Here is a 27,338-nt window from a genome sequence, read left to right as displayed (position 1 = left end):
CTTGGAATGTGTGCCTGTTTCTGGGTGCTGAAGACACTCAAACCACTGACTGGTAGTATCCACAGGTTGCTATAAAGAATAATTTTGGAATGAGGACAGACACTGGAACAAATGGAGGTGACTGTCAGACCCATTCTCAATTCCCAAAATTATCATTTTCAATTAGCTTTTTTTATAAAATATGTTCTTCCCATGAGATGTCCCTCACCCTCTCGGAAATGGCTGCACCTTCCATCTCTCTCCCATCTCTCCCCCCACCCCCCGAACATATTTTAGTGTGCCTCGCTCTCTAGCTGTGCCCCATTTTATCATGGTTTGAGGATAATCGCTGCAACTCTTCTGTTGCCATAGCTCGAATGAGAACTTTGCATCGATCGAGTCAAAGCCAGAAGTCTCCTAATCGACAGATGGAACAGATGTCATCTCCCTTTTAAAATTTCTTGTATTGTAACCCTGCCCTTGAGCATTTCTAAAATACCAGCCAACTGGTGTTGAGGTGACTTATGCAGCACCGCTGACAGTAATGTAGGGTGGTTTTACTGTGTTCAGCACCCTGTGTATGAGGTACAGTGTCTTCAGACTGAAACTTAAAAAGCTTTTAATATATCATGAAGAGTGAAAACACTTTTAGGATTCATCGACAAAGCTCTGCTTTATCTGTGCAATTTACTTCATGCTGTTAATATAAAACACAACTTGAATGTCATCAAAGGGCTGTTTTTCTACTTTTGTGATTGTTTTTTCCAGAATAAACAATAACTTGAATTGAAGTACAGTTGCTCGTATTTCCTTTTTGGGTCACATTGGTTCCAAGCCCCCAGGCTCCAATCTCCAAACATCAGAAGAGGCAGACCATTCCCAGGCCGCTATCTGTGCTTGTAGGGGAGGTAACTCCATCAGATCCCACGCAGGGCAGTAAAATGAATGAAGTCATTGGCTCTGGCAGGTTTCTTGTCCGCGGGGTTTACAAAGCTCCTCAAAGTAACTGACTCCAAAGAACGGTCATTGGAGCAACGGAAGAGTTCCTGATAGAACCATCCTTCATAAAAACATCATAAATAGGAGCTGGCGTAGGCCATTTGAGCCTGCTCGCCATTCAACAAGATCATGGCTGATCTACCTCAACTCCACCTTCCTGCATATCCCTTAATTCCCCAAAATGTATCGACCTCTGCCTTAAATATACTCAATGACTGAGCATCCACAGCCCTTTGAGTGCAGAAATTTCTCCTCATCTCAGTCCGAAATGGCCAACCCCTTTATTCTGAGACTGTGACCCCGTATTCTAGATTCCCCAGCCAGGGGAAACATTTATCCTGTCAAGCCCCTTAAGAATTTTATATGTTTCAATTATAACTCATGTTCTTCTAATCTCTAGGGAATATAGGCTTAGTCTACTCAATCTCTCCTCATAGGTCAATCCCCTGATCCCAGGAACGATTCGAATGAACCTTCATTGAACTACCTCTAAAGCAAGTATGTATTTCCTTAGATAAGGAACTCACAACTGTATACAGTACTCCAGGTGTGATCCCACCAGTGCCCTGTATAATTGTAGTAAGACTTATTTACAATCATACTCTGGACTCTTTGTAACAAAAGTTTACATACCATTTGATTTCCTAATTGCTTGCTGTATTTGCTGTAATTTTCAGTGATTCATGTACAAGGACACCTTGTCCTCCTAAATGCAAACATTTCCCAATCTCCATTCAAAAAAAAAATCACTGAAAAAAAAATGCTTTCCTACCAAAGTGGATAAGTTAACACTTCCACACATTGTATTCCATTTGCCATGTTCTTGCCCACTCAGTTAGCCTGTCGATATATCTCTGCAATCTCTTTGCATCCTCCTCACAGCTTACTTTCTGACCTAATTTTGCACATAGACTTGGATATGTTATTCAGTTCCTTCAATAAGTCATTAATACAGATTGTAAAGAGCTGAGGCCCCAGCACTGATCCTTGCGCCCTGCTAGTGACAGCCCGGCAACCATTGTGGGCCAGGTTGAGGCCACTGGATGGAGAGTGGCTGCCAGGCACTCGGGTAGGGGGAAATGGGGCAGCTAGTCTCTGATCAGCAAGGGCAGAATGGCTTTTTCTTGCTCTGGAATTGATACCTGGCCACGAAGTGAGGGTTGTGCGTTCTGACCTGGAAGGACATTGGGATGTTGGATGAGCTAGAAACTGCCATAAATTAGGTCAGTATTTGATGGAACATTGTAGAGGGAGCTTTACTCTGTATCGAACCCCCTGTACCTGCCCTGGGAGTGTTTGATGGGACAGTGTTGAGGGAGCTTTACTCTGTATCGAACCCCCTGTACCTGCCCTGGGAGTGTTTGATGGGACAGTGTTGAGGGAGCTTTACTCTATCGAACCCCGTGCTGTAATTGCCCTGGAAGTGTTTGAAGGGAAAGTGTAGAGGGAGCTTTACTCTGTATCTAACTCCGTGCTGTACCTGCCCTGGGAGTGTTTAATGGGACAGTGTAGAGGGAGCTTTACTCTGTATCTAATCTCCTGTACCTGCCCTGGGAGTGTATGATGGGACAGTGTAGAGGGAGCTTTACTCTGTATCGAACCCCGTGCTGTACCTGCCCTGGGAGTGTTTAATGGGACAGTGTAGAGGGAACTTTACTCTGTATCTAACCCCCTGTACCTGCCCTGGGAGTGTTTGATGGGACAGTGTAGAGGGAGCTTTACTCTGTATCTAACCCCCTGTACCTGCCCTGGGAGTGTTTGATGGGACAGTGTAGAGGGAGCTTTACTCTGTATCTAACCCCCTGTACCTGCCCTGGGAGTGTTTGATGGGACAGTGTAGAGGGAGCTTTACTCTATATTTAACCCCATGCTGCACCTGCCCTGGAAGTGTTTAATGGGACAGTATAGAGGGAGCTTTACTCTGTATCTAACCCCCTGTACCTGCCCTGGGAGTGTTTGATGGGACAGTGTAGAGGGAACTTTACTCTGTATCTAACCCCCTGTACCTGCCCTGGAAGTGTTTGATGGGACAGTGTAGAGGGAACTTTACTCTGTATCTAACCCCGTGTACCTGCCCTGGGAGTGTTTGATGGGACAGTGTAGAGGGAGCTTTACTCTGTATCTAACCCCCTGTACCTGCCCTGGGAGTGTTTGATGGGACAGTGTAGAAGGAGCTTTACTCTGTATCTAACCCCCTGTGCCTGCCCTGGGAGTGTTTGGGACAGTGTCGAGGGAGCTTTACTCTCTATCTAACCCCGTGCTGTCTGTCTCGGGATCGCCTGGTTACTTCCGCTCGGGGAGTGCGGCAGAAGGAGCAGACGGAGGGAGCGGTGAGTGGCTGCAGTGATGGCGGGCGGCTGAGGGAGGGACCGGGCGCGGGGGGAAGACTGTTTCTCGGCCGCGGTCTGTGCGGGGAGCGCGGGGCCGTGTGTTGAGGCCGGGCCCGCGGTCTTTCCTCACTCGGGCTGCGTGTCCCGCGGGTGTTTTATCGCAAAACCGAGCGTGGAGCCCGCGGCCCTGCTCCCCCCGTGTCCACCAGCCGCTGGCCCGGTGCCTGCCAGTCCTGGGTGTCTCGGGGCACTTGCCCCAAGTGCTTGAATTGTAAAGCATTTGATAAAGTTGGCGGTGTCTATATTTTGTTAAATCCTGAATCTGTAATTACTAAACACAAGGGGCTGGAGAAGGAAGTGGAGAGACTCCAAGGGGAAAGTGTGGAAGACCTCATTTGATGGACGGGGAATCTGGAAATAGACCAGATATTTCAGCAGCTGAAACAGGTTGTTTGGTGTAACTCAGGATTAAAGTGCAAACACAATCTGGTCCTGACTTTCGGTGCATTTGGATTTCTCGGTTTCCAAGTGTCCTGTTTCTCTCTGAAAACTGTGAACCACTTTCTTCAACTTGGGCTGAGATCAGGAACGTTCACCCCGGCAGTGGGGTCATTCCTGTGGAATTTTAAGCTTGGGTTTGATCTGTTTTCCCCAGAGCCAAATATTTGAGTAAAGACAATGAAATTTTCACCTCTTTAAAGGTCTTTGGCCCATTCCCTTCCCTGGATAAGGTGTGCTTGGTGCAGTGCACCATCAGCTTTAATTCATGTTCTGGTCAGTTGAGCATATCAAGTTCAGGCAGTCCCTCCTGAAGTGAGTTCTTTGGTGGTTGAACAGCCCAATACAAGAGCCACAGACTCTGCAACAGGTGGGACAGACAGTGGTTGAGGGAAGGGGTGGGTGGGACAGATGTGCCGCACGCTCGTTCCGCTGCCTGCGCTTGGTTTCTGCATGCTCTCGGCGATGAGACTCGAGGTGCTCAGCGCCCTCCCGGATGCACTTCCTCCACTTAGGGCGGTCTTAGGCCAGGGACTCCCAGATGTCAGTGGGGATGTCGCACGTTATCAGGGAGGCTTTGAGGGCGTCCTTATAGCGTTTCTGCTGCCCTCGTTTGCCATGAAGGAGTTCCGAGTAGAGCGCTTGCTTTGGGAGTCTCGTGTCTGGCATGCGGACTATGTGGCCCGCCCAGCGAAGCTGATGGAGTGTGGTCAGTGTTTCAATGCTGGGGATGTTAGCCTGAATGAGGACTCTGATGTTGGTGCGCCTGTCCTCCCAGGGTATTTGTAGGATCTTGCGGAGACATCGTTGGTGATATTTCTCCAGCAACTTGAGGTCCATGTCTCTGATCCATACAGGAGGGCGGGTATCACTACAGCCCTGTAGACCATGAGCTTGGTGGTAGTTTTGAGGGCCTGGTTATCTACAGTAACAAACCCTGAGATTCAGTGGCTCAGAGATCATTTGCGCCTTTAAAAATGAATGCTGTGAAAATTGTGAGAGTGCCTTTTGACAGTAAAATGTGGAACTACTGCAGTCCAGCAGGAACTGGCTGCTGCTGGCTGCTATAAGCGGGACAGGTTCGCGTTTGTGAACTTTGTTCTGACAGGTTTATCAGTGAAGTTGAAGGGCCGCCCACATGAGGCTAAAAATAGACAAAACACTGGTGAAAATAATTCAGGTGTTGTCTGTATTTGTGGTTTTGTGACGCACTCCTATTGTTGCTCATCAGCACATCATACCGGTTCACAGATGGGCCCTGCGTCATCATCGGCTATAGAGTGCAAACAGCACCCAGCACATGAATAACAGGAGATGTCTAAATACTGTACATACCTGGGTAATTTGTCCCATCAAACACTCCCAGGGCAGGCACAGGGGGTTAGATACAGAGTAAAGCTCCCTCTACACTGTCCCATCAAACACTCCCAGGGCAAGTACAGCACGGGGTTAGATACAGAGTAAAGCTCCCTCTACACTGTCCCATCAAACACTCCCAGGGCAGGTACAGGGGGTTAGATACAGAGTAAAGCTCCCTCTACACTGTCCCATCAAACACTCCCTGGGCAGGTACAGCACGTGGTTAGATATAGAGTAAAGCTCCCTCTACATTGTCCCATCAAACACTCCCAGGGCAGGTACAGCACGGGGTTAGATTCAGAGTAAAGCTCCCTCTACACTGTCCCATCAAACACTCCCAGGGCAGGTACAGCATGGGTTAGATACAGAGTAAAGCTCCCTCTACACTGTCCCATCAAACACTCCCAGGGCAGGTACAGCACGGGTTAGATAGAGAGTAAAGCTCCCTCTACACTGTCCCATCAAACACTCCCAGGGCAGGTACAGCACGGGTTAGATACAGAGTAAAGCTCCCTCTACACTGTCCCATCAAACACTCCCAGGGCAGGTACAGCACGGGGTTAGATACAGAGTAAAGCTCCCTCTACACTGTCCCATCAAACACTCCCAGGGCAGGTACAGCACGGGTTAGATAGAGAGTAAAGCTCCCTCTACACTGTCCCATCAAACACTCCCAGGGCAGGTACAGCACGGGGTTAGATACAGAGTAAAGCTCCCTCTACACTGTCCCATCAAACACTCCCAGGGCAGGTACAGGGGGTTAGATACAGAGTAAAGCTCCTATAAATACACAGATGTTTGTGGTGCTGTCATTTAATTCCTTTTGCTGCCTTACTGCGGGGTCTGAGCCCGTCTGCTCGTTTAATTTAATATTCATTATCACGAGTGAAATAAGTTGAATTACATGCGTTTTATTACGATGTAATGTATTGATGTTTCTGAGCAATGGTCTGAATGCACGTCCCTATCGGGGACAGAAACATCCCACCTTTTCCTGCAGATATTAAAGAAGGCACTTAATGCAACGGTAATTACAAGTAGTGTAATAAGAGTGAAGTCTAAAGGGTCTTTGTTATCAGGAGAAAGTCACTGCAATGATTGTTTCATGCGCAATCGATCAGCGAGTGCCAGTGCGATCCGTTGCCCATTATTTGGCGGCCATATCCTCGGGCCCGAAGGAAGCCGGCAAGAGTTCTTCAACCGTCATCGTCTTGTGGGTGCCATCACACTTCGTCAAGTGGACTTCCCACTTAGTGCCAAACTGCAGCGAGAGAGTGAGACAAGAAAGAGAGTTACTCTTAAATTCTCAAATAGCTAGACACTCTGTACATTAGCTGGCAGTCTTGTATCTCATAACCCTGATATACAGCATTCTCGATCCCCAAACCCCAGAGTGATCACCCCCCGAACCCCAGTTTGATCACCCCCACCCCCCGAACCCCGTACTGATCACCCCCCTAACCCCGTACTGATCACCCCCCGAACCCCGTACTGATCACCCCCCAAACCCCGTACTGATCACCCCCCAAACCCGTACTGATCACCCCCCGAACCCCAGAGTGATCACCCCCCGAACCCCAGTCTGATCACCCCTCGAACTGATCACCCCCCGAACCCCAGAGTGATCACCCCCCGAACCCCAGAGTGATCACCCCCCGAACCCCAGAGTGATCACCCCCCGAACCCCAGAGTGATCACCCCCCGAACCCCAGAGTGATCACCCCCCGAACCCCAGAGTGATCACCCCCCGAACCCAAGAGTGATCACCCCCGAACCCCAGAGTGATCACCCCCGAACCCCGAACTGGTCACCCCCCGAACCCCAGAGTGATCACCCCCTGAACCCCAGTCTGATCACCCCCGAACCTCGAACTGATCACCCCCCGAACCCCGAACTGGTCACCCCCCGAACCCCAGAGTGATCACCCCCTGAACCCCAGAGTGATCGAACCCCGAACTGGTCACCCCCCGAACCCCAGAGTGATCACCCCCTGAACCCCAGAGTGATCGAACCCCGAACCCCGAACTGGTCACCCCCCGAACCCCAGAGTGATCACCCCTTGAACCCCAGAGTGATCACCCCCCGAACCCCGAACTGGTCACCCCCCAAACCCCCGAGTGATCACCCCCTGAACCCCAGAGTGATCACCCCCCGAACTGATCACCCCCCGAACCCCAGAGTGATCACCCCCTGAACCCCAGAGTGATCACCCCCTGAACCCCAGAGTGATCACCCCCCGAACCCCAGCTGATCACCCCCCGAACCGGTCACCCCCGAACCCCAGAGTGATCACCCCCTGAACCCCAGTCTGATCACCCCCCGAAACCCGAACTGGTCACCCCCCGAACCCCAGAGTGATCACCCCCCCGAACCCTGAACTGGTCAAACCCCGAACCCCAGTCTGATCACCCCCCGAACTGATCACCCCCCGAACCCCGAACTGGTCACCCCCTGAACCCCAGAGTGATCACCCCCTGAACCCCAGAGTGATCACCCCCCGAACCCCAGCTGACCACCCCCCGAACCGGTCACCCCCCGAACCCCAGAGTGATCACCCCCTGAACCCCAGTCTGATCACCCCCGAACCCCGAACTGGTCACCCCCCGAACCCCAGAGTGATCACCCCCCTGAACCCCAGAGTGATCACCCCCCCGAACCCCAGAGTGATCACCCCCCGAACCCCAGAGTGATCACCCCCCCGAACCCCAGAGTGATCACCCCCCGAACCCCGAACTGGTCAAACCCCGAACCCCAGAGTGATCACCCCCCCGAACCCCAGAGTGATCACCCTCCCCGAACCCCAGTCTGATCACCCCCCCCCCCCGAACCCCAGAGTGATCACCCCCCCGAACCCCAGAGTGATCACCCCCCCCCCCCCCGAACCCCAGAGTGATCACCCCCCCCCCCGAACCCCAGTCTGATCACCCCCCCCCCGAACCCCAGAGTGATCACCCCCCCCCCGAACCCCAGTCTGATCATCCCCCCCCCGAACCCCAGAGCGATCACCCCCCCCGAACCCCGAACTGGTCAAACCCCGAACCCCAGAGTGATCACCCCCCCCCCCGAACCCCAGAGTGATCACCCCCCGAACCCCAGAGTGATCACCCCCCCGAACCCCAGAGTGATCACCCCCTGAACCCCGAACTGGTCAAACCCCGAACCCCAGAGTGATCACCCCCCCCGAACCCCAGAGTGATCACCCCCCCCCCCGAACCCCAGTCTGATCACCCCCCCCCCCGAACCCCAGAGTGATCACCCCCCCGAACCCCAGAGTGATCACCCCCCGAACTGGTCAAACCCCGAACCCTAGAGTGATCACCCCCCCCCCCGAACCCCAGAGTGATCACCCCCCCCCCCCGAACCCCAGAGTGATCACCCCCCCGAACCCCAGAGTGATCACCCCCCGAACTGGTCAAACCCCGAACCCTAGAGTGATCACCCCCCCCCCCCGAACCCCAGAGTGATCACCCCCCCCCCCGAACCCCAGAGTGATCACTGCCGGCCCTCCGACTCTCTCAATCTTTACAGAGAACCATTACATTATCCAGTGCGTTAAAGGACCATCAGGAAATACTAGAAAGGGGGCCTCCTCACCTCTCTCATGACTTGCCTGCAAGCACCGCATGGAGTAATGAATTGGTCCTTTTTATCGCTGCAAGAGAGCAGAATGTGTTTAAAATCTAATTGTTAAAATCCTGGCGACGTTACTTTATTATAAACATTGTGTCTGTGCAACGCATTGGAATCAGACAGATGATTGTCTTCTCTATATTCACAACTAGAGCTGGTTGATTGGAATTCTGTACTGTTCTGGTTAACCCAGAATTCCCAGGACCATCCCCATGTCACTTTGCAACAGCAGCACCTTTGGGAACAGGGGAAAGTAGGAGATTGAAGGCGGTGCTTCCATGGGCTGGTCCAAACACTCACCGCCCTCAATCACTCGCTCCCTCTGACATCTCTCCAATTCTCTCTTGTTGCTACTCCACCTCCCTGTGCACTCCACCCTGTGTGCAGAGTACTTCAATCTAAGTTGTCTGTCCGCCCCCGCCCCCGCGTCCTAGAGTTTCCCACTGCACTCTAGGTTTATTATTGAGAGATAAGGTGAAGTGTCAGAGTTCAGAGTGAAGGATTTAGATGAGCTTGAAGAGAATAGGGAAAAGTTGAATTAGGAAGCAGTGGCTAACTGGGGCTCAGGTTGGGTTTAAAAGGCTGTAGATTGTAGAAGTGAAGGAGTCGAGGAGAGAGACAGAGTGATGAGTCTTGAATATAAAACAGTGAGTGTCTAGCGTGTCATGTTATAAGACCGAAGCCTAGATTTATTTCAGTTGGTTTCTGATATAATATCACAGGATAGCAGAGTCTTGGGTCAGTACCTAGAAATAGCTATTGCCTTGAATTTGTTGCAACCTTCTGAGATAGCTTTGTGCATGGCCACCCTTTCAGCACAGATCCCCACCGTGAAACATGCATTTTCAATATTGCAGCCTGAGAGAGAAATGAAATAAGTCAAATTATTAGGAATTTGTTAAATCTGCTCTCTCTCTCTACATAGCTTTCTCACTCCTCTCCTAAAATTGCTGATTCTTGTTGAGGTACAGCTCCACGGTTGCTAATCACCAGTGGTGTTCTATGTCTGAGCACAGACAAACGGGTTATTCGGCCACTGGGGGCTTCACAGCCCAGTCTGATCCTCTCCTCAACCGATGCACTTTCCAGCAGGAGCGACCAGGGGCAGGACCCCTGGCTGATTACCCTGCTACCGCCACCCCCTCCCAAAGGCACTGAGGCCAATAGACGCTCCTCGCACTGCTCCAGCTGTGATTAATGAACATGGCACAGACTGCAGATTGAGTCTGAGGGCGCCCTGTTCTGTATGTCTCAGGGACGCCCATGCATGCACTGAGGGAAGGATTGCCCATCAAATAAAGTTACTGAACAAATTAATTAGTAAGGTAACATCCCTCCTCACGTGTATCCAGTGCTGGGCAGCAGGAATAGCCCCAGACCCCTGAGCTGTCCCCAACCCCTGGCCATTTACGGCATCAATGTTCCTCTCCAGTGAGCATGACACCACGTGTGATGTGTCAGACGTTTAAATTGTGAACAGTGGAAGTTTGAGCAGTTGGTGAAAGGGGATAATTGACATGCAAGACATTTGTCCAATATAGACGGCACTACTCCAGGAGTGGTCTCACCAAAGCCTACATAATTGCAGCAGAAGTTCCTTACTCTTGTATTTCAACCCCCTTACAGTGACAACTAACACACCATCTGTCTTCCCAATTGCTTGCTGTACCTGCATGCTAAAAGTTGGTGATTTGTGTACAAGGAGACCCAGAGCTCTCTGAATCCCATTTACTCGTCTCTCACCTTGTAAAAAAAAATTCCATTTTTTCAATCTTCCTACCAAAGTGGATAATTTCACACTTCCCCACATTATATTGCATCTGCTAAGTTCTTGCCCACTCACTTAGTCCGTCTATATCCCTTTGCAGCCTTTATGTCCTGCTCACAGCTTACTTTCCTACCTAGCTTTGTATTGTCATCGACCCGTAACATTAACTGTTTCTCTCCTCGGACGCTGCCCGACCCGCTGAGATTTCCAGCATTTTCTGTTTTTATTTCAGATTCCAGCATCCGCAGTATTTTGCTTTTGTATTAGTGGATATATTACACTTGGTCCCCTCATCTATGGCATTGATTGTAGGCATGCAGCATATTGACAGTACTGTGATGAGTAGATTTCTTACCTGTGAAAACCTGCCCATCCTCCGTCATTACAGCAGCACCCACTGGGAACTTGCTGTACGGACAGTGTGCAAGTGCCTTGGCCTCTTGGCTTTTCTTGACTAACTTGTCTGTCTCCTCGGCCTTCTGGAGGTCGGTTTGTTGTGTCGGAGTACACATCCTGTCACACACACATACACACAAACAGAGTGAGGTGGTGGAGGAGTTCAGAGCTCAGTGTGTCTGTGTGCATTATGGGTCTCTCATGCTGGGTAAACACAGCAGTGCCTGCTCAGGACATTGTCCTTTACCCCTGTACAACAGCGGCTCCATGCTGTTACATAACCATTTACACTTTAACCAGGGCCCTCGTGACATGATGCTAGGAGCGGGCTGGTGGGCTCAGGTACATAGGATTACATAGAATATACGGCACAGAAACAGGCCATTTGGCCCAACCAGTCCCTGCCAGTGTTTATGTTCCACTCGAGCCTCCTCCCGTCTTTCCCCATCTAAATCTATCAGCACAACCCTCTATTCCTTCTCCCACATGTGTTTATCCAGCCTCCCCTTAAATACATCGATACTATTCGCCTCAACCCCTCCCTGTGGCAGCGAGTTCCACATTCTCACCGCTCTCTGGGTAAAGAGGTTTCTCCTGAATTCCCCATTGGATTTCTGGGTGACTATCTTATATTGATGGCCTCTAGTTATTCTCTTCCCCACAAGTGGAAACATTCTCTCTGTATCCACTCTATCAAAACCTTTCATCCTTTTAAAGATCTCTATTAGGTCACCCCTCAGCCTTCTATTTTCAAGTTGGTTTCTCGCAGATCGGGGCCATAAAAGGGGCAGATGGAGGCGACTACAAGGTACAGTGCGAGCTTGCACAGGAGGTGACGGCAGCGAAGAGTGAGTTCAGCAAGGTCCAGGTCGGTGATTGGAGTGTGGGCAGATGCAGCAGGAGCGGCGAGAGACTGTGGAGGGATGTGATCGGGGCCCAGGGGAGGCCTGAGTTCGGGGTCAGGGGCCCAGGGGCAGCACGGCCAGCCCATACTGTGCAATATGTGCGCACTAGGTCTGTGCAGCAGAGCAGGTCTCCAGTGGTCCTGGTCAACCCTTGCCACTGGACCAAGACCTCGCTCTGTCAAGCCCCGTGTGGTGGCTGGTGTACAACGGTCACCCCACGTTAAAACAATCCACCCACAGGTATCTTCCACCTTTCTACATGTAGTTCAGGTTCTTCATTCGAAACACCCATGAACTCATTGTTTTTTGGCCTTTAGCAAGTCCTCCAGGTTTCGAGGGATCGCCTATGGGATGATGTTTCAAGAGGAAAGAGACCCAGTCTGTTCATCCTTTCCTGATATGTATATCCTCTCATTTCTGGTATCAGCCTTGTTACGTTTAGAATAACTCCACAAGACTGTATATCTTAAGCTCAAACTGTTGTGACCTTGGTCTCTTTAATATAACCCCCGAGTGAGGAAGCAGCATGGTAGACTGCCTTTTATACCTGCTGGCCCAGGGTGTGCAGGTGACCCTTGGGTCTCCCACAGGTGTGCCCCGTGGTAGCACTATGGTAGTGTTTACATACATAACAAGCCTTGTAAATCGTCTCGGCACCCTCTCCAATGCCTCTATATCCTTTTTATAATCATCATCATAGGCAGTCCCTCGAACCGAGGATGATTTGCTTCCACATCAAAAAGTTCACAGGTGTTTCAATGATGGACCTAAAATTCCAAGTCCGAACTAAATCTTGAAGGGTGGAAGATGCCTGTACTTGGATTTTTTTTAACATGTGGTGACTGTTGCACACCAGCTACCACACGAGCTTGACAGAGCTAGGTCTTGGTCCAGTAGCAAGGATTAACCAGGACGACTGGAGACCTGCTCTGCTGCACGGACCTAGTTCGCACACACATCGCAGTGTGGGCTGGCCCGTGCTGCCCCTGGGCCCTCGCCTCTCCTGGGCCCCGATCACGTCCCTCAAGTCTCTCGCCGCTCCTTCGCCCCGACCTCGCCGCTCCTGCTGTACCTGCCCACGCTCCAATCACGACCTGGACCTTGGTGACGTCCCTCCGCTCCCCGGCCTGCTCCGATGGTGCTCACTGGCCGGGGGCCTTTTTATAATATGGCAACCAGAACTGTACGCAGTACTCTAAGTGTGGTCTAACCAAGGTTTGATACAGGTTTAGCATAACTTCCCTACTTATCAATTCTCTAGAAATAAACCCTAGTGCTTGGTCTGCTTTTCTTATGGCCTTGCTAACCTGTGTTTGTATCCCAGATCCCTTTGTTCCTCTACCCCAGTAATGTGACCTCCCGATTCTTCCTACCAAAATGTCATGCCTCACATTTATCTGTGTATAATTTCATTTGCCATGATGGTTGGACAGAAGCTTTAGGCCGAGCATCAAACACGTGAGAGAGAGGCCGGGTCTCGGAGCTCTCCTGAAGGTGTTTGGTCTTGCTGGAGCACAGTAATACAGTGTCAGCTGCCCTTTGATACCTTACCATAGCCATTCTTCATTTGTGACACGGGTTATTCAGTATTGTCGGACTATATCGACTGTGGGGGTAGTGGAATCAGACTCGATCCTGCACCTCACAGTCATTATCAGAGTTGATATGTAACTGGGCTTTGTGACAAATATTTCATCATTACAGGTATGGAGTGTGTAAAACTTTACATTAACCCTGTAAAGATTTTCCAAAGTCCACTTACTTTAAAGATCTTGCTCAATAATTTGGATTGAAGAGATGCTGATCTGTCTGGGCCTGGGGTCCAACCAACTGAGATAGACAGAGCAATGCAATTAGTTAACAGTCCAGCTGTCCCCAATATGGAGAAGGTGGACATATATGGAGGGTGAATAAACCACACAACAATGTATTAATTTACTGATCAGTCAACACCTCCCAATATGGAGGGGATGGACATATATGGAGGGTGAATAAACCACACAACAATGTATTAATTTACTGATCAGTCAACACCTCCCAATATGGAGGGGATGGACATATATGGAGGGTGTGCACATCTCCCACCAAAACTATTACAGGTTGAACATGCAAACATGTGGAAAAGACCCCCTGGTCTATCCAGGCTGCCCCACAGCTGTGATGCCTTGTGACTCAATACACATACTAACCATCCCACCGCTCAGAGCCATCTTCCGGGAGAGACATAAAACCCAAGCCAATTAGAGGGGGGGAAACAGGAAAATTCCTCTCTGACCCCCTTAGGCTGCAGGAGATCACACTGCCCCTGATTTCTGTGACAGGCTGCTTGCCTCTTGTACAAAGTGCTCTCCGCCCCAGCAGTGACAGGGTTAACCCTGTTTCTCTCTGCACAAATGCTGCCTGACCCGCTGAGATTTCCAGCATCTTCTGTTTTTATTTCAGATTCCAGCACCCGCAGTGTTTCGCGTTTGTTGTAGACACAAATCCAGCTCTGGCTGGAAGGTAACCAGCGAATCGGCGTCCACTGCCTGAGCCGGTAACCTGATCTCCCCGGGTCCACTATTCTCTGGGAGAAGGAGGACTGGCCAATATCTGACCTAGGTCTGCCCTTACACAACTTGCACCATGACCCCATGTCCCTCCTGACCTGAAACACAATCTAATTCCTGAAACTTAATGGCAAATATGCAGCGCCTCCTGCCAGGACTCAGGCCGGCAACATTTTCTCGGCTGCCCTTCAACCTGAGAGTCCAGAACTGGGGAATGTTGTTCTCCATCACTCGCTGTCCAGTTATTGTTCTGTTATCCTGCCCCCGGACACTGCTCCCTCTCCCAGTGAGAGTGCTCGGTGGGCAATCGATGAGTGGCCGGTTTCAGTGACATGTCAGAAGTCCCTCTCCCTTTCAAAGGATTTAAACCGTGTAAACATTTCAAAACTTGGCCTACCGCCTCTCCACGGGCCTCGGGGATATTGTGCTCTCACTGACTGCTGGGTGCATCGGTTGGTCTGAGAAACGCCGAGAGCCCCGAAGTCACACTGCGACACAGTGCTGCAACCGATTGCACAAAGCCGCTGGAACTCGCAATCCAGTTCAGTCCGTCGATAGGGAGAGAGAGAAAGGTCAGGGTTAGCCAAGGGACATGCACGATTACTAATGGGAGGAGCGTTTCTGGGGCATGGCAAATATGTCAATAGATCGAAAAGAGAGAATAAAAGGCAGAGAGATCCACTGACAGAGACCAGAATGTCACTGGGCAGGGAGAGAGAGATACAGGGAGAGTCACTGGGCAGGGAGAGTCACTGGACAGGGAGAGAGAGATACAGGGAGTCACTGGACAGGGTGAGAGAGATACAGGGAGAGTCACTGGGCAGGGAGAGAGAGATACAGAGAGTCACTGGGCAGGGAGAGAGAGAGATACAGGGAGAGTCATTGGGCAGGGAGAGAGAGATACAGGGAGAGTCACTGGGCAGGGAGAGAGAGAGATAGAGAGAGAGTCACTGGGCAGGGAGAGAGAGATACAGAGAGAGTCACTGGGCAGGGAGAGAGAGATACAGGGAGAGTCACTGGGCAGGGAGAGAGAGAGATACAGAGAGAGTCACTGGGCAGGGAGAGAGAGATACAGGGAGAGTCACTGGGCAGGGAGAGAGAGATACAGGGAGAGTCACTGGGCAGCGAGAGAGAGATATAGAGAGAGTCACTGGGCAGGGAGAGAGAGATACAGAGAGTCACTGGGCAGGGAGAGAGAGATACAGAGAGAGTCACTGGGCAGGGAGAGAGAGATACAGAGAGAGTCAGTGGGCAGAGAGAGAGATACAGAGAGAGTCACTGGGCAGAGAGAGAGATACAGAGAGAGTCACTGGGCAGGGAGAGAGAGATACAGAGAGAGTCACTGGGCAGGGAGAGAGAGAGATACAGAAAGGATCACTGGGCAGGGAGAGAGAGATACAGAGAGAGTCACTAGGCAGAGAGCGAGATACAGAGAGTCACTGGGCAGGGAGAGAGAGATACAGGGAGAGAGAGATACAGGGAGAGTCACTGGGCAGGGAGAGAGAGATACAGAGAGAGTCACTGGGCAGGGAGAGAGAGATACAGGGAGAGAGAGATACAGGGAGAGTCACTGGGCAGGGAGAGAGAGATACAGAGAGTCACTGGACAGGGAGAGAGAGATACAGGGAGAGTCACTGGGCAGGGAGAGAGAGATACAGGGAGAGTCACTGGGCAGGGAGAGAGAGATACAGGGAGAGTCACTGGACAGGGAGAGAGAGATACAGGGAGAGTCACTGGGCAGGGAGAGAGAGATACAGAGAGTCACTGGGCAGGGAGAGAGAGATACAGAGAGAGTCACTGGGCAGGGAGAGAAAGATACAGAGAGTCACTGGGCAGGGAGAGAGAGAGATACAGGGAGAGTCACTGGGCAGGGAGAGAGAGATACAGGAAGAGTCACTGGGCAGGGAGAGAGAGATACAGAGAGAGTCACTGGGCAGGGAGAGAGATACAGGGAGAGTCACTGGGCAGGGAGAGAGAGATACAGAGAGTCACTGGGCAGACCAGAGAGATTCAGCTGACAGGATCAGAGATCCAGTGGACAGGGAGAACACAGAGTGATCCACAGGTAAGAGGCAGAGATCCAGTGAGCAGATGTATTAAACAAAAAATAATTGTCATTTTTCTGTCTGGAGTCAGCAGATTAACCCTTTCCATCGTCGCCTCCCATTCAGTTGACAGTGGAGTGCACAGCCCGGGGAATCGCAGTGTAACAGGAGGATGGAGTGCCCGGTGTGTGGAGATGAGTTTCCTGAGGTGCTAATTCAGGACCATGCATGGGACTGTGATGGCTCGAAATTACCCGAGGAAGGTAAACAGTGAACTACAGTGAGAAGCTCGAATTAGGGGAAACTGGACAGTCACAGGGCACTAAACATCCAAATAGTGCCCCCTGGGACAGACCCACAGCCCATCCCCCCCCGCCCCGGCTCAGACACACAGCCCCTCCTCCCCCCTCCCCGGCTCAAACACACAGCCCGCCCCCCGCCCTGGCTCAAACACACAGCCCCCTCCCCCCCCCCCCCGCCCCGGCTCAGACACACAGCGCCCCACCCCCCCCCGGCTCAGACACACAGCCCCTCCTCCCCCCACCCCCGGATCAGACCCACAGCCCCTCCCCCCCCGGCTCAGACCCACAGCCCCTCCTCCCCCCCCCCCCCGGCTCAGACCCACAGCCCCTCCCCCCCCGGGACAGACCCACAGCCCCTCCCCCCCCGCCCCGGCTCAGACACACAGCCCCTCCTCCCTCCCCCCCCGGCTCAGACACACAGCCCTTCCCCCCCCCCCCCCGGCTCAGACACACAGCCCTTCCCCACCCCCCCCCCCAGGACAGGCCCACAGCCCCCCCCCCCCCCCGGGACAGACCCTCCCCTATTGACCTGTGAATTGTCTGTGCCACAGGACAGTATTCCCTGAAAGCTAAATCCTGGAACTTGGAATCTGTGCTGAGCCTGCAGTGCAGGACTGGGGGAGATCCGAGCTGCAGCCTGTTCTGTGGTTCTGGGGGATGTTAATGGTATGAGTGAGCGAGCAAGGAGTTCTCCTGATGCCATGGCCAATTCCTCCCTCAACACAACACAGCTCCTGCATTATACCCGTGACTCAAAGTAACTGGGTGAATGGAAAGTGAATGAATAGTTGCTCAACATATAAATAAATCATTAAATATAACTAATACTGGAATGTATTTAACTGGAAACGAAAGCTTGGTGTGTAAATTATTGACTTTTTGTTTTTGAGGTGCACGGACCCTGGAAGGAGCAGCTCCGAGTGCAGTGAGTTGGTTTTCTACATTTCCTGGATTGTTTTGTTGATGGGGGAACGGGATGAGGGATGGGATGGAGTTCGGTTTCCAATCCCCTCCTCAGAGATTGAATAGTGGTGTTCAAAATCCAGAAGTTTTGTTAGAGTAAGGGGAAACTGTTTCAAATGGCAGAAGGGTCGGTGGCAGGGGACACAGATTTAAGGTGATTAGTAAAAGAACCAGAGGGAACACGAGGACATTTATTTTTAAGCAGCGAGTTGTGATCTGGTACGCCCTCCCTGAAAGAAGATTTAATACTAACTTTCAAAATGGTATTCAATAAATACTTGAAGGGAAAACAAATACAGGGCTGCGCGGGAAGAGCAGCGGAGTGTGACTAATCGGAGAGCTCTGCCAAGGGCTGGCACAGGCCCGCTGGGCCCAATGGCCTCCCCCCATGCTGTGTCATTCTATGGTTCAGTTGCAGTACCAGTGAGTTACACCTGGCGGCGCTGCTGTGCGGTCAGACACTGAGCACAGCACCACCAGCAGGCAGTCAGCGGCACTGCAGCTCCAGCACAATTCCAACTGGGATCAGCAAACCAGCTCATTCTCAATCTGCCACCTCCCCAGTGCACCGATCTCGCACCGATATAGTCTCATGGGCACTGGCCACACTCCAGCTCGAGTTGCCATTCATGCATCAACCCAGGCAGTCAGAGTTGGCAGCTATTCAATCATGGGAGACATCACACTGAGCTGATTTTATTCTAAACCAATTTGTATTCTTGCTGGAACAATTTGCTCGTTAATGTCAGTAAGAGTGTCCGGCTGCAGCAGTTCTTGGTGTGGGCAAAGTTTGCTCTCAGGAGTCTTTATCGGAGGTCAATGTTGCTTCCCTTTCAGCTTATCCAAGGACAGGATTATCAGCGTGCAACGAGCACCGGACACCTGCACCAACAGTTCAATGAAGCGGGTTCTGTTGTCTCGTCAGACACGCCTGCAGTTCCACAACGCAGCACAGGTAAGATCAGCAATAAATACAGAAAGCGCTGGAAATACTCAGCAGGTCAGGCAGCATCTGTGGAGACGGAAATAGAGTTAACGTTTAAGATTGATGACTTTTCCTCAGAACTCTGAGGTGGCACAGAAGTTATTGTGAAATCCCCGCTCTCCATCAATTTGTTCACTCGTATCACATATTCACTAAATTTGCTGTCCCTACCCTAAAGGTGCTGACTCTCACTGGGGTACAGTCCCACACACACTGACTCTCACTGGGGTACAGTCCCACACACACTGACTCTCACTGGGGTACAGTCCCACACACACTGACTCTCCCTGGGGTACAGTCCCACACACACTGACTCTCACTGGGGTACAGTCCCACACACACTGACTCTCACTGGGGTACAGTCCCACACTCACTGACTCTCACTGGGGTACAGTCCCACACACACTGACTCTCACTGGGGTACAGTCCCACACACACTGACTCTCACTGGGATACAGTCCCACACACACTGACTCTCACTGGGATACAGTCCCACACACACTGACTCTCACTGGGATACAGTCCCACACACACTGACTCTCACTGGGGTACAGTCCCACACACACTGACTCTCACTGGGATACAGTCCCACACACACTGACTCTCACTGGGATACAGTCCCACACACACTGACTCTCACTGGGATACAGTCCCACACATACTGACTCTCACTGGGGTATAGTCCCACACACACTGACTCTCACTGGGGTACAGTCCCACACTCATTGACTCTCACTGGGATACAGTCCCACACACACTGACTCTCACTGGGGTACAGTCCCACACTCACTGACTCTCACTGGGATACAGTCCCACACACACTGACTCTCACTGGGGTACAGTCCCACACACACTGACTCTCACTGGGGTACGGGTCCCACACTCACTGACTCTCACTGGGGTACAGTCCCACACACACTGACTCTCACTGGGGTACAGGTCCCACACACACTGACTCTCACTGGGGTACAGTCCCACACACACTGACTCTCACTGGGGTACAGGTCCCACACACACCGACTCTCACTGGGGTACAGTCCCACACACACTGACTCTCACTGGGGTACAGGTCCCACACACACTGACTCTCACTGGGATACAGTCCCACACACACTGACTCTCACTGGGATACAGTCCCACACTCACTGACTCTCACTGGGGTACAGGTCCCACACACACTGACTCTTACTGGGGTACAGGTCCCACACACACTGACTCTCACTGGGGTACAGGTCCCACACACACTGACTCTCACTGGGATACAGTCCCACACACACTGACTCTCACTGGGGTACAGTCCCACACACACTGACTCTCACTGGGGTACAGTCCCACACACACTGACTCTCACTGGGGTACAGGTCCCACACACACTGACTCTCACTGGGGTACAGTCCCACACACACTGACTCTCACTGGGGTACAGGTCCCACACACACTGACTCTCACTGGGGTACAGTCCCACACACACTGACTCTCACTGGGGTACAGGTCCCACACACACCGACTCTCACTGGGGTACAGTCCCACACACACTGACTCTCACTGGGGTACAGGTCCCACACACACTGACTCTCACTGGGATACAGTCCCACACACACTGACTCTCACTGGGATACAGTCCCACACTCACTGACTCTCACTGGGGTACAGGTCCCACACACACTGACTCTCACTGGGATACAGTCCCACACACACTGACTCTCACTGGGGTACAGTCCCACACTCACTGACTCTCACTGGGATACAGTCCCACACACACTGACTCTTACTGGGGTACAGGTCCCACACACACTGACTCTCACTGGGGTACAGGTCCCACACACACTGACTCTCACTGGGATACAGTCCCACACACACTGACTCTCACTGGGGTACAGTCCCACACACACTGACTCTCACTGGGGTACAGTCCCACACACACTGACTCTCACTGGGGTACAGGTCCCACACACACTGACTCTCACTGGGGTACAGTCCCACACACACTGACTCTCACTGGGGTACAGGTCCCACACACACTGACTCTCACTGGGGTACAGTCCCACACACACTGACTCTCACTGGGGTACAGGTCCCACACACACTGACTCTCACTGGGGTACAGGTCCCACACACACCGACTCTCACTGGGGTACAGTCCCACACACACTGACTCTCACTGGGGTACAGGTCCCACACACACCGACTCTCACTGGGGTACAGTCCCACACACACTGACTCTCACTGGGGTACGGGTCCCACACACACTGACTCTCACTGGGGTACAGTCCCACACACACTGACTCTCACTGGGGTACAGTCCCACACACACTGACTCTCACTGGGGTACGGGTCCCACACACACTGACTCTCACTGGGGTACGGGTCCCACACACACTGACTCGCACTGGGGTACGGGTCCCACACACACTGACTCTCACTGGGGTACAGGTCCCACACACACTGACTCTCACTGGGGTACGGGTTCCACACACACTGACTCTCACTGGGGTACAGGTCCCACATACACTGACTCTTATTGGGGTACGGGTCCCATACACACTGACTCTCACTGGGGTACAGTCCCATACACACTGACTCTCACTGGGGTATGGGTCCCACACACACTGACTCTCACTGGGGTACAGTCCCACACACACTGACTCTCACTGGGGTACGGGTCCCACACATACTGACTTTCACTGGGGTACAGTCCCACACACACTGACTCTCACTGGGGTACGGGTCCCACACACACTGACTTTCACTGGGGTACATTCCCACACACACTGACTCTCACTGGGGTATGGGTCCCACACACACTGACTCTCACTGGGGTACAGTCCCACACACACTGACTCTCACTGGGGTACAGTCCCACACACACTGACTCTCACTGGGGTACAGTCCCACACACACTGACTCTCACTGGGGTACAGGTCCCACACACACTGACTCTCACTGGGGTACAGTCCCACACACACTGACTTTCACTGGGGTACAGTCCCACACACACTGACTCTCACTGGGGGACAAGGGGGGTTTGTGTCTTTAATACTCTATGAATGACTCCACGAGGTCCAGTATTGTACTTGAGCTGTTGTGACCTTAGTCCTATTTATTGTAACTCCAGAGTGAGGCATAAGCATGGTGGGTATACTGTGCCCTGCACACCTGGGCAGGTGGCCCTCAGCTCTCCCACCGTAGTGCCCTCTGGTGGCAGACCTTATCTAACTATACAGTTAGTATACATGGTCTACATACATGACAGGGGCCGCCTGGGAATCGAGGCCATCTTGTTATTTTATTTCTGTTGGGTGCTTTTGTTTAATTCAGAAGTGTCTCAGGAAGTGACAGAAGAGGAGCGGCATTGCCCACTGTGCAGTCACTATTTCCCCGCGGATCAAATAGAGGAACATGCAGCATTCTGCAATGGCCCCAGTTACAGCCGGGCCCAGGAACCAAGGGTCTCCAGTTACAGTCAGGCCCAGGAACCAAGGATCTCCAGTTACAGCCAGGCCCAGGAACCAAGGGTCTCCAGTTACAGCCGGACCCAGGAACCAAGGGTCTCCAGTTACAGCCAGGCCCAGGAACCAAGGGTCTCCAGTTACAGCCGGGACCAGGAGCCAAGGGTTTCCTGTGAAGAAGGCAGCAGCACCGTGCAACTCTTTTGGAGGTACAGCCTGTTTTATCTTCCTCAAGGTATCCGAGACATTTGCCATCTTTGGGCGACGAACGCTGACACATCCATTTTGTTCTCTCTCTGTCCCATCTTAGGAGTGAAAGCATTCCCTGGAGTCAGTATTTATAGGGAGCCCCGGGGAGTTTATCAGTTCTTACAGGGGGTCCCTGGGAATGTGTCAGTATTTACAGGGTTCCCCGGGAATGTGTCAGTATTTACAGGGGGTCCCCGGGAATGTGTCAGTATTTACATGGGGTCCCCGGGGAATGTGTCAGTATTTACAGGGGGTCCCCGGGGAATGTGTCAATATTTACAGGGGGTCCCCGGGAATGAGTCAGTATTTACAGGGGGTCCCCGGGGAATGTGTCCGTATTTACAGGGGGTCCCCGGGAGTGTGTCAGTATTTACAGGGGTTCCCGGGGAATGTGTCCGTATTTACAGGGGTCCCCGGGGAATGTGTCCGTATTTACAGGGGGTCCCCGGGAGTGTGTCAGTATTTATCGGGAGCCCCGGGGAATGTGTCAGTATTTACAGGGGGTCCCTGGGAGTGTGTCAGTATTTACAGGGCGTCCCCGGGGAACGTGTCAGTATTTACAGGGGGTCCCCAGGGAATGTGTCAGTATTTACAGGGGGTCCCCGGGGAATGTGTCAGTATTTACAGGGGGTCCCCGGGGAATGTGTCAATATTTACAGGCGGTCCCCGGGAGTGTGTCAGTATTTACAGGGAGTCCCCGGGAGTGTGTCAGTATTTACAGGGTGTCCCCGGGGAGTGTGTCATTATTTTCAGGGGGTCCCCGGGAATGTGTCTGTATTTACAGGGGGTCCCCGGGGAGTGTGTCAGTATTTACAGGGTGTCCCTGGGGAGTGTGTCAGCATTTACAGGGGGTCCCCTGGAGTGTGTCAATATTTACAACAGGTCCCCGGGGAATGTGTCAGTATTTACAGGGGGTCCCTGGGAGCGTGTCAGTATTTAAAGGGCATCCCCGGGAGTGTGTCAGTATTTACAGAGGTTCGCCGGGAGTGTGTCAGTATTTACAGGGGGTCCCCGGGAATGTATCCGTATTTACAGGGGGTCCCCGGGAATGTGTCAGTATTTACAGGAGGTCCCCGGGAATGTGTCAGTATTTATAGGGAGCCCTGGGGAATGTGTCAGTATTTACATGGGGTTCCCGGGAGTGTGTCAGTATTTACAGGGGTCGCCGGGCATGTGTATCAGTATTTACAGGGGGTCCCCGGGAGTGTGTCAGTATTTATAGGGAGCCCTGGGGAATGTGTCAGTATTTACATGGGGTCCCCAGGAGTGTGTCAGTATTTACAGGGGTTCCAAAGGAGTGTGTCAGTATTTATAGAGGGTCCCCGGGAGTGTGTCAATATTTACAGGGAGTCGCCGGGCGTGTGTATCAGTATTTACAGGGCATCCTCCGGAGTGTGTCAGTATTTACAGGGGTTCTAAGGGAGTGTGTCTGTATTTACAGGTGGTCCCCGGGAGTGTGTCAGTATTTGCAGGTGGTCCCCAGGGTGTGTATCGGTATTTACAGGAGATCCCTGGGAGTGTGTCAGTATTTACAGGGGGTCCCTGGGAGTGTGTCTGTATTTACAGGCGGTCCCCGGGAGTGTGTCAGTATTTACAGGGCATCCCCGGGAGTGTGTCAATATTACAGGGGGACCCCGGGAGTGTGTCAGTATTTACAGGGTGTCCCCGGGGAGTGTGTCAGTATTTTCAGGGGGTCCCCGGGGAGTGTGTCAGTATTTACAGGGGGTCCCCGGGGAGTGTGTCAGTATTTACAGGGTGTCCCCGGGGAGTGTGTCAGTATTTACAACGGGGCCCCGGGGAATGTGTCAGTATTTACAGGGGGTCACCGGGAGTGTGTCAGTATTTACAGGGGTTCCAAAAGATTGTGTCAGTATTTATAGAGGGTCCCCGGGAGTGTGTCAATATTTACAGGGAGTCGCCGGGCATGTGTATCAGTATTTACAGGGGGTCCCTGGGAGTGTGTCAGTATTTCCAGGGCATCCTCCGGAGTGTGTCAGTATTTACAGGGGTTCTAAGGGAGTGTGTCTGTATTTACAGGGGGTCCCCGGGCGTGTGTCAGTATTTGCAGGTGGTCCCCAGGGTGTGTATCGGTATTTACAGGGGGTCCCTGGGAGTGTGTCAGTATTTACAGGGGGTCCCTGGGAGTGTGTCAGTATTTCCAGGGCATCCTCCGGAGTGTGTCAGTATTTACAGGGGTTCTAAGGGAGTGTGTCTGTATTTACAGGGGGTCCCTGGGAGTGTGTCAGTATTTACAGGGGATTCCCGGGTGTGTGTCAGTATTTACAGGCGGTCCCCGGGAGTGTGTCGGTATTTACAGGCGGTCCCCGGGAGTGGGTCAGTATTTACAGGGGGTCCCCGGGAGTGTGTCAATATTTACAGGGGGTCCCCGGGGAATCTGTCAGTATTTACAGGGGTTCCAAAGGAGTGTGTCAGTATTTATAGAGGGTCCCCAGGAGTGTGTCAATATTTACAGGGAGTCGCCGGGCGTGTGTATCAGTATTTACAGGGCATCCTCCGGAGTGTGTCAGTATTTACAGGGGTTCTAAGGGAGTGTGTCTGTATTTACAGGTTGTCCCCGGGAGTGTGTCAGTATTTGCAGGTGGTCCCCAGGGTGTGTATCGGTATTTACAGGAGATCCCTGGGAGTGTGTCAGTATTTACAGGGGGTCCCTGGGAGTGTGTCTGTATTTACAGGCGGTCCCCGGGAGTGTGTCAGTATTTACAGGGCATCCCCGGGAGTGTGTCAATATTACAGGGGGACCCCGGGAGTGTGTCAGTATTTACAGGGTGTCCCCGGGGAGTGTGACAGTATTTTCAGGGGGTCCCCGGGGAGTGTGTCAGTATTTACAGGGGGTCCCCGGGGAGTGTGTCAGTATTTTCAGGGGGTCCCCGGGGAGTGTGTCAGTATTTACAGGGGGTCCCCGGGGAGTGTGTCAGTATTTACAGGGCATCCTCCGGAGTGTGTCAGTATTTACAGGGGTTCTAAGGGAGTGTGTCTGTATTTACAGGGGGTTCCCGGGAGTGTGTCAGTATTTGCAGGTGGTCCCCAGGGTGTGTATCGGTATTTACAGGGGGTCCCTGGGAGTGTGTCAGTATTTACAGGGGGTCCCCTGGAGTGTGTCAATATTTACAACAGGTCCCCGGGGAATGTGTCAGTATTTACAGGGGGTCCCCGGGGAATGTGTTAGTATTTACAGGGGGTCCCCTGGAGTATGTCAATATTTACAGGGGGTCCCCGGGAGTTTGTCAGTATTTACAGCCCCGGGAGTGTGTCAGTATTTACAGGGGGTCCCCTGGAATGTGTCAGTATTTACAGGGTGTCCCCGCGGAGTGTGTCAGTATTTACAGGGTGTCCCCTGGAATGTGTCAGTATTTACAGGGGGTCCCCGGGGAATCTGTCAGTATTTACAGGGGGTCCCCGGGAGTGTGTCAGTATTTACAGGGGGTCCCCGGGAGTGTGTCAGTATTTATAGGGGGTCCCCGGGAATGTGTCAGTATTTACAAGGGATCCCCGGGAGTGTATCAGTATTTACAGGGGGTCCCCGGGAGTGTGTCAGTATTTACAGGGGATTCCCGGTAGTGTGACAGTATTTACAGGGAGTCCCCAGGAGTGTGTCAGTATTTACAGGGCATCCCCGGGAGTGTGTCAGTATTTACATGGGGTCCCCGGGAGTGTGTCAGTATTTACAGGGGGTCCCCGGGGAGTGTGTCAGTATTTACAGGGTGTCCCCGGGGAGTGTGTCAGTATTTACAGGGTGTCCCCGGGGAATGTGTCAGTATTTAAAGGGGGTCACCGGGAGTGTGTCAGTATTTATAGGGAGCCCTGGGGAATGTGTCAGTATTTATATGGGGTCCCCGGGAGTGTGTCAGTATTTACAGGGGTTCCAAAAGATTGTGTCAGTATTTATAGAGGGTCCCCGGGAGTGTGTCAATATTTACAGGGAGTCGCCGGGCATGTGTATCAGTATTTACAGGGGGTCCCTGGGAGTGTGTCAGTATTTACAGGGGGTCCCCGGGAGTGTGTCAGTATTTACAGGATGTCCCCGGGGAGTGTGTCAGTATTTTCAGGGGGTCCCCGGGAATGTGTCTGTATTTACAGGGGGTCCCCGGGGAGTGTGTCAGTATTTACAGGGTGTCCCCGGGGAGTGTGTCAGTATTTACAGGGGGTCCCCTGGAGTGTGTCAATATTTACAACAGGTTCCCGGGGAATGTGTCAGTATTTACAGGGGGTCCCCGGGGAATGTGTCAGTATTTACAGGGGGTCCCCTGGAGTATGTCAATATTTACAGGGGGTCCCCGGGAGTTTGTCAATATTTACAGGGAGTCGCCGGGCATGTGTATCAGTATTTACAGGGGGTCCCTGGGAGTGTGTCAGTATTTCCAGGGCATCCTCCGGAGTGTGTCAGTATTTACAGGGGTTCTAAGGGAGTGTGTCTGTATTTACAGGGGGTTCCCGGGAGTGTGTCAGTATTTGCAGGTGGTCCCCAGGGTGTGTATCGGTATTTACAGGGGGTCCCTGGGAGTGTGTCAGTATTTACAGGGGGTCCCTGGGAGTGTGTCAGTATTTACAGGGGATTCCCGGGTGTGTGTCAGTATTTACAGGGAGTCCCCGGGAGTGTGTCGGTATTTACAGGCGGTCCCCGGGAGTGTGTCAGTATTTACAGGGGGTCCCCGGGGAATGTGTCAGTATTTACAGGGGGTCCCTGGGAGTGTGTCAGTATTTACAGGGGGTCCCCTGGAATGTGTCAGTATTTACAGGGTGTCACCGCGGAGTGTGTCAGTATTTACAGGGTGTCCCCTGGAATGTGTCAGTATTTACAGGGGGTCCCCGGGGAATCTGTCAGTATTTACAGGGCATCCCCAGGATTGTGTCAATATTTACAGGGGGTCCCCGGGAGTTTGTCAGTATTTACAGGGAGTCCCCGGGAGTGTG

The 27,338-nt window shown here is 52.3% G+C and overlaps 2 protein-coding genes across 11 annotated transcripts in view; one reads left to right on the top strand and one right to left on the bottom strand.

Annotated features, from left to right (window-relative positions):
• Positions 1 to 3,011: 3,011 nt before the first annotated feature.
• LOC139230079 (uncharacterized) overlaps positions 3,012 to 27,338 on the top strand; it is a 143,340-nt gene continuing 119,013 nt past the window's right edge. For 3 of the 7 annotated variants that reach the window (XR_011587891.1, XM_070861881.1, XM_070861875.1), the window contains exons 1-5: positions 3,012 to 3,308; positions 16,550 to 16,721; positions 17,651 to 17,685; positions 18,561 to 18,678; positions 22,027 to 22,366. Coding sequence is in view for 6 of the 7 variants with exons in the window: in XM_070861881.1 (XP_070717982.1) it covers positions 16,631 to 16,721; positions 17,651 to 17,685; positions 18,561 to 18,678; positions 22,027 to 22,366 (584 nt within the window). In the remaining variant the exon portion in view is untranslated. Of the gene's footprint in view, positions 3,309 to 5,911; positions 6,193 to 16,408; positions 16,479 to 16,549; positions 16,722 to 17,650; positions 17,686 to 18,560; positions 18,679 to 22,026; positions 22,367 to 27,338 lie in introns of those variants that run through there. The other 4 variants (XM_070861877.1, XM_070861876.1, XM_070861879.1 and 1 more) reach the window with 4 other exon arrangements.
• The window catches only part of LOC139230080 (cytidine deaminase-like), a 148,368-nt gene continuing 127,086 nt past the window's right edge, over positions 6,057 to 27,338 (bottom strand). Inside the window, exons 1-6 of one of the 4 annotated variants that reach the window (XM_070861883.1) lie at positions 14,811 to 14,900; positions 13,627 to 13,694; positions 10,919 to 11,076; positions 9,542 to 9,653; positions 8,760 to 8,817; positions 6,057 to 6,426 (exon numbers count right to left, since the gene is read on the bottom strand). In XM_070861883.1, coding sequence (XP_070717984.1) covers positions 6,313 to 6,426; positions 8,760 to 8,817; positions 9,542 to 9,653; positions 10,919 to 11,075 — 441 coding nt within the window. In that variant the 5' untranslated portion in view covers position 11,076; positions 13,627 to 13,694; positions 14,811 to 14,900 and the 3' untranslated portion in view covers positions 6,057 to 6,312. Of the gene's footprint in view, positions 6,427 to 8,759; positions 8,818 to 9,541; positions 9,654 to 10,918; positions 11,077 to 13,626; positions 13,695 to 14,810; positions 15,719 to 18,414; positions 18,736 to 27,338 lie in introns of those variants that run through there. The other 3 variants (XM_070861882.1, XR_011587894.1, XR_011587893.1) reach the window with 3 other exon arrangements.

Source organism: Pristiophorus japonicus, chromosome 19, assembly GCF_044704955.1.
Source record: "Pristiophorus japonicus isolate sPriJap1 chromosome 19, sPriJap1.hap1, whole genome shotgun sequence".
Classification (NCBI taxonomy): domain Eukaryota; kingdom Metazoa; phylum Chordata; class Chondrichthyes; family Pristiophoridae; genus Pristiophorus; species Pristiophorus japonicus.
Note: the sequence above shows the minus strand (reverse complement) of the source record. Positions and strands in the feature narration are given on the sequence as shown.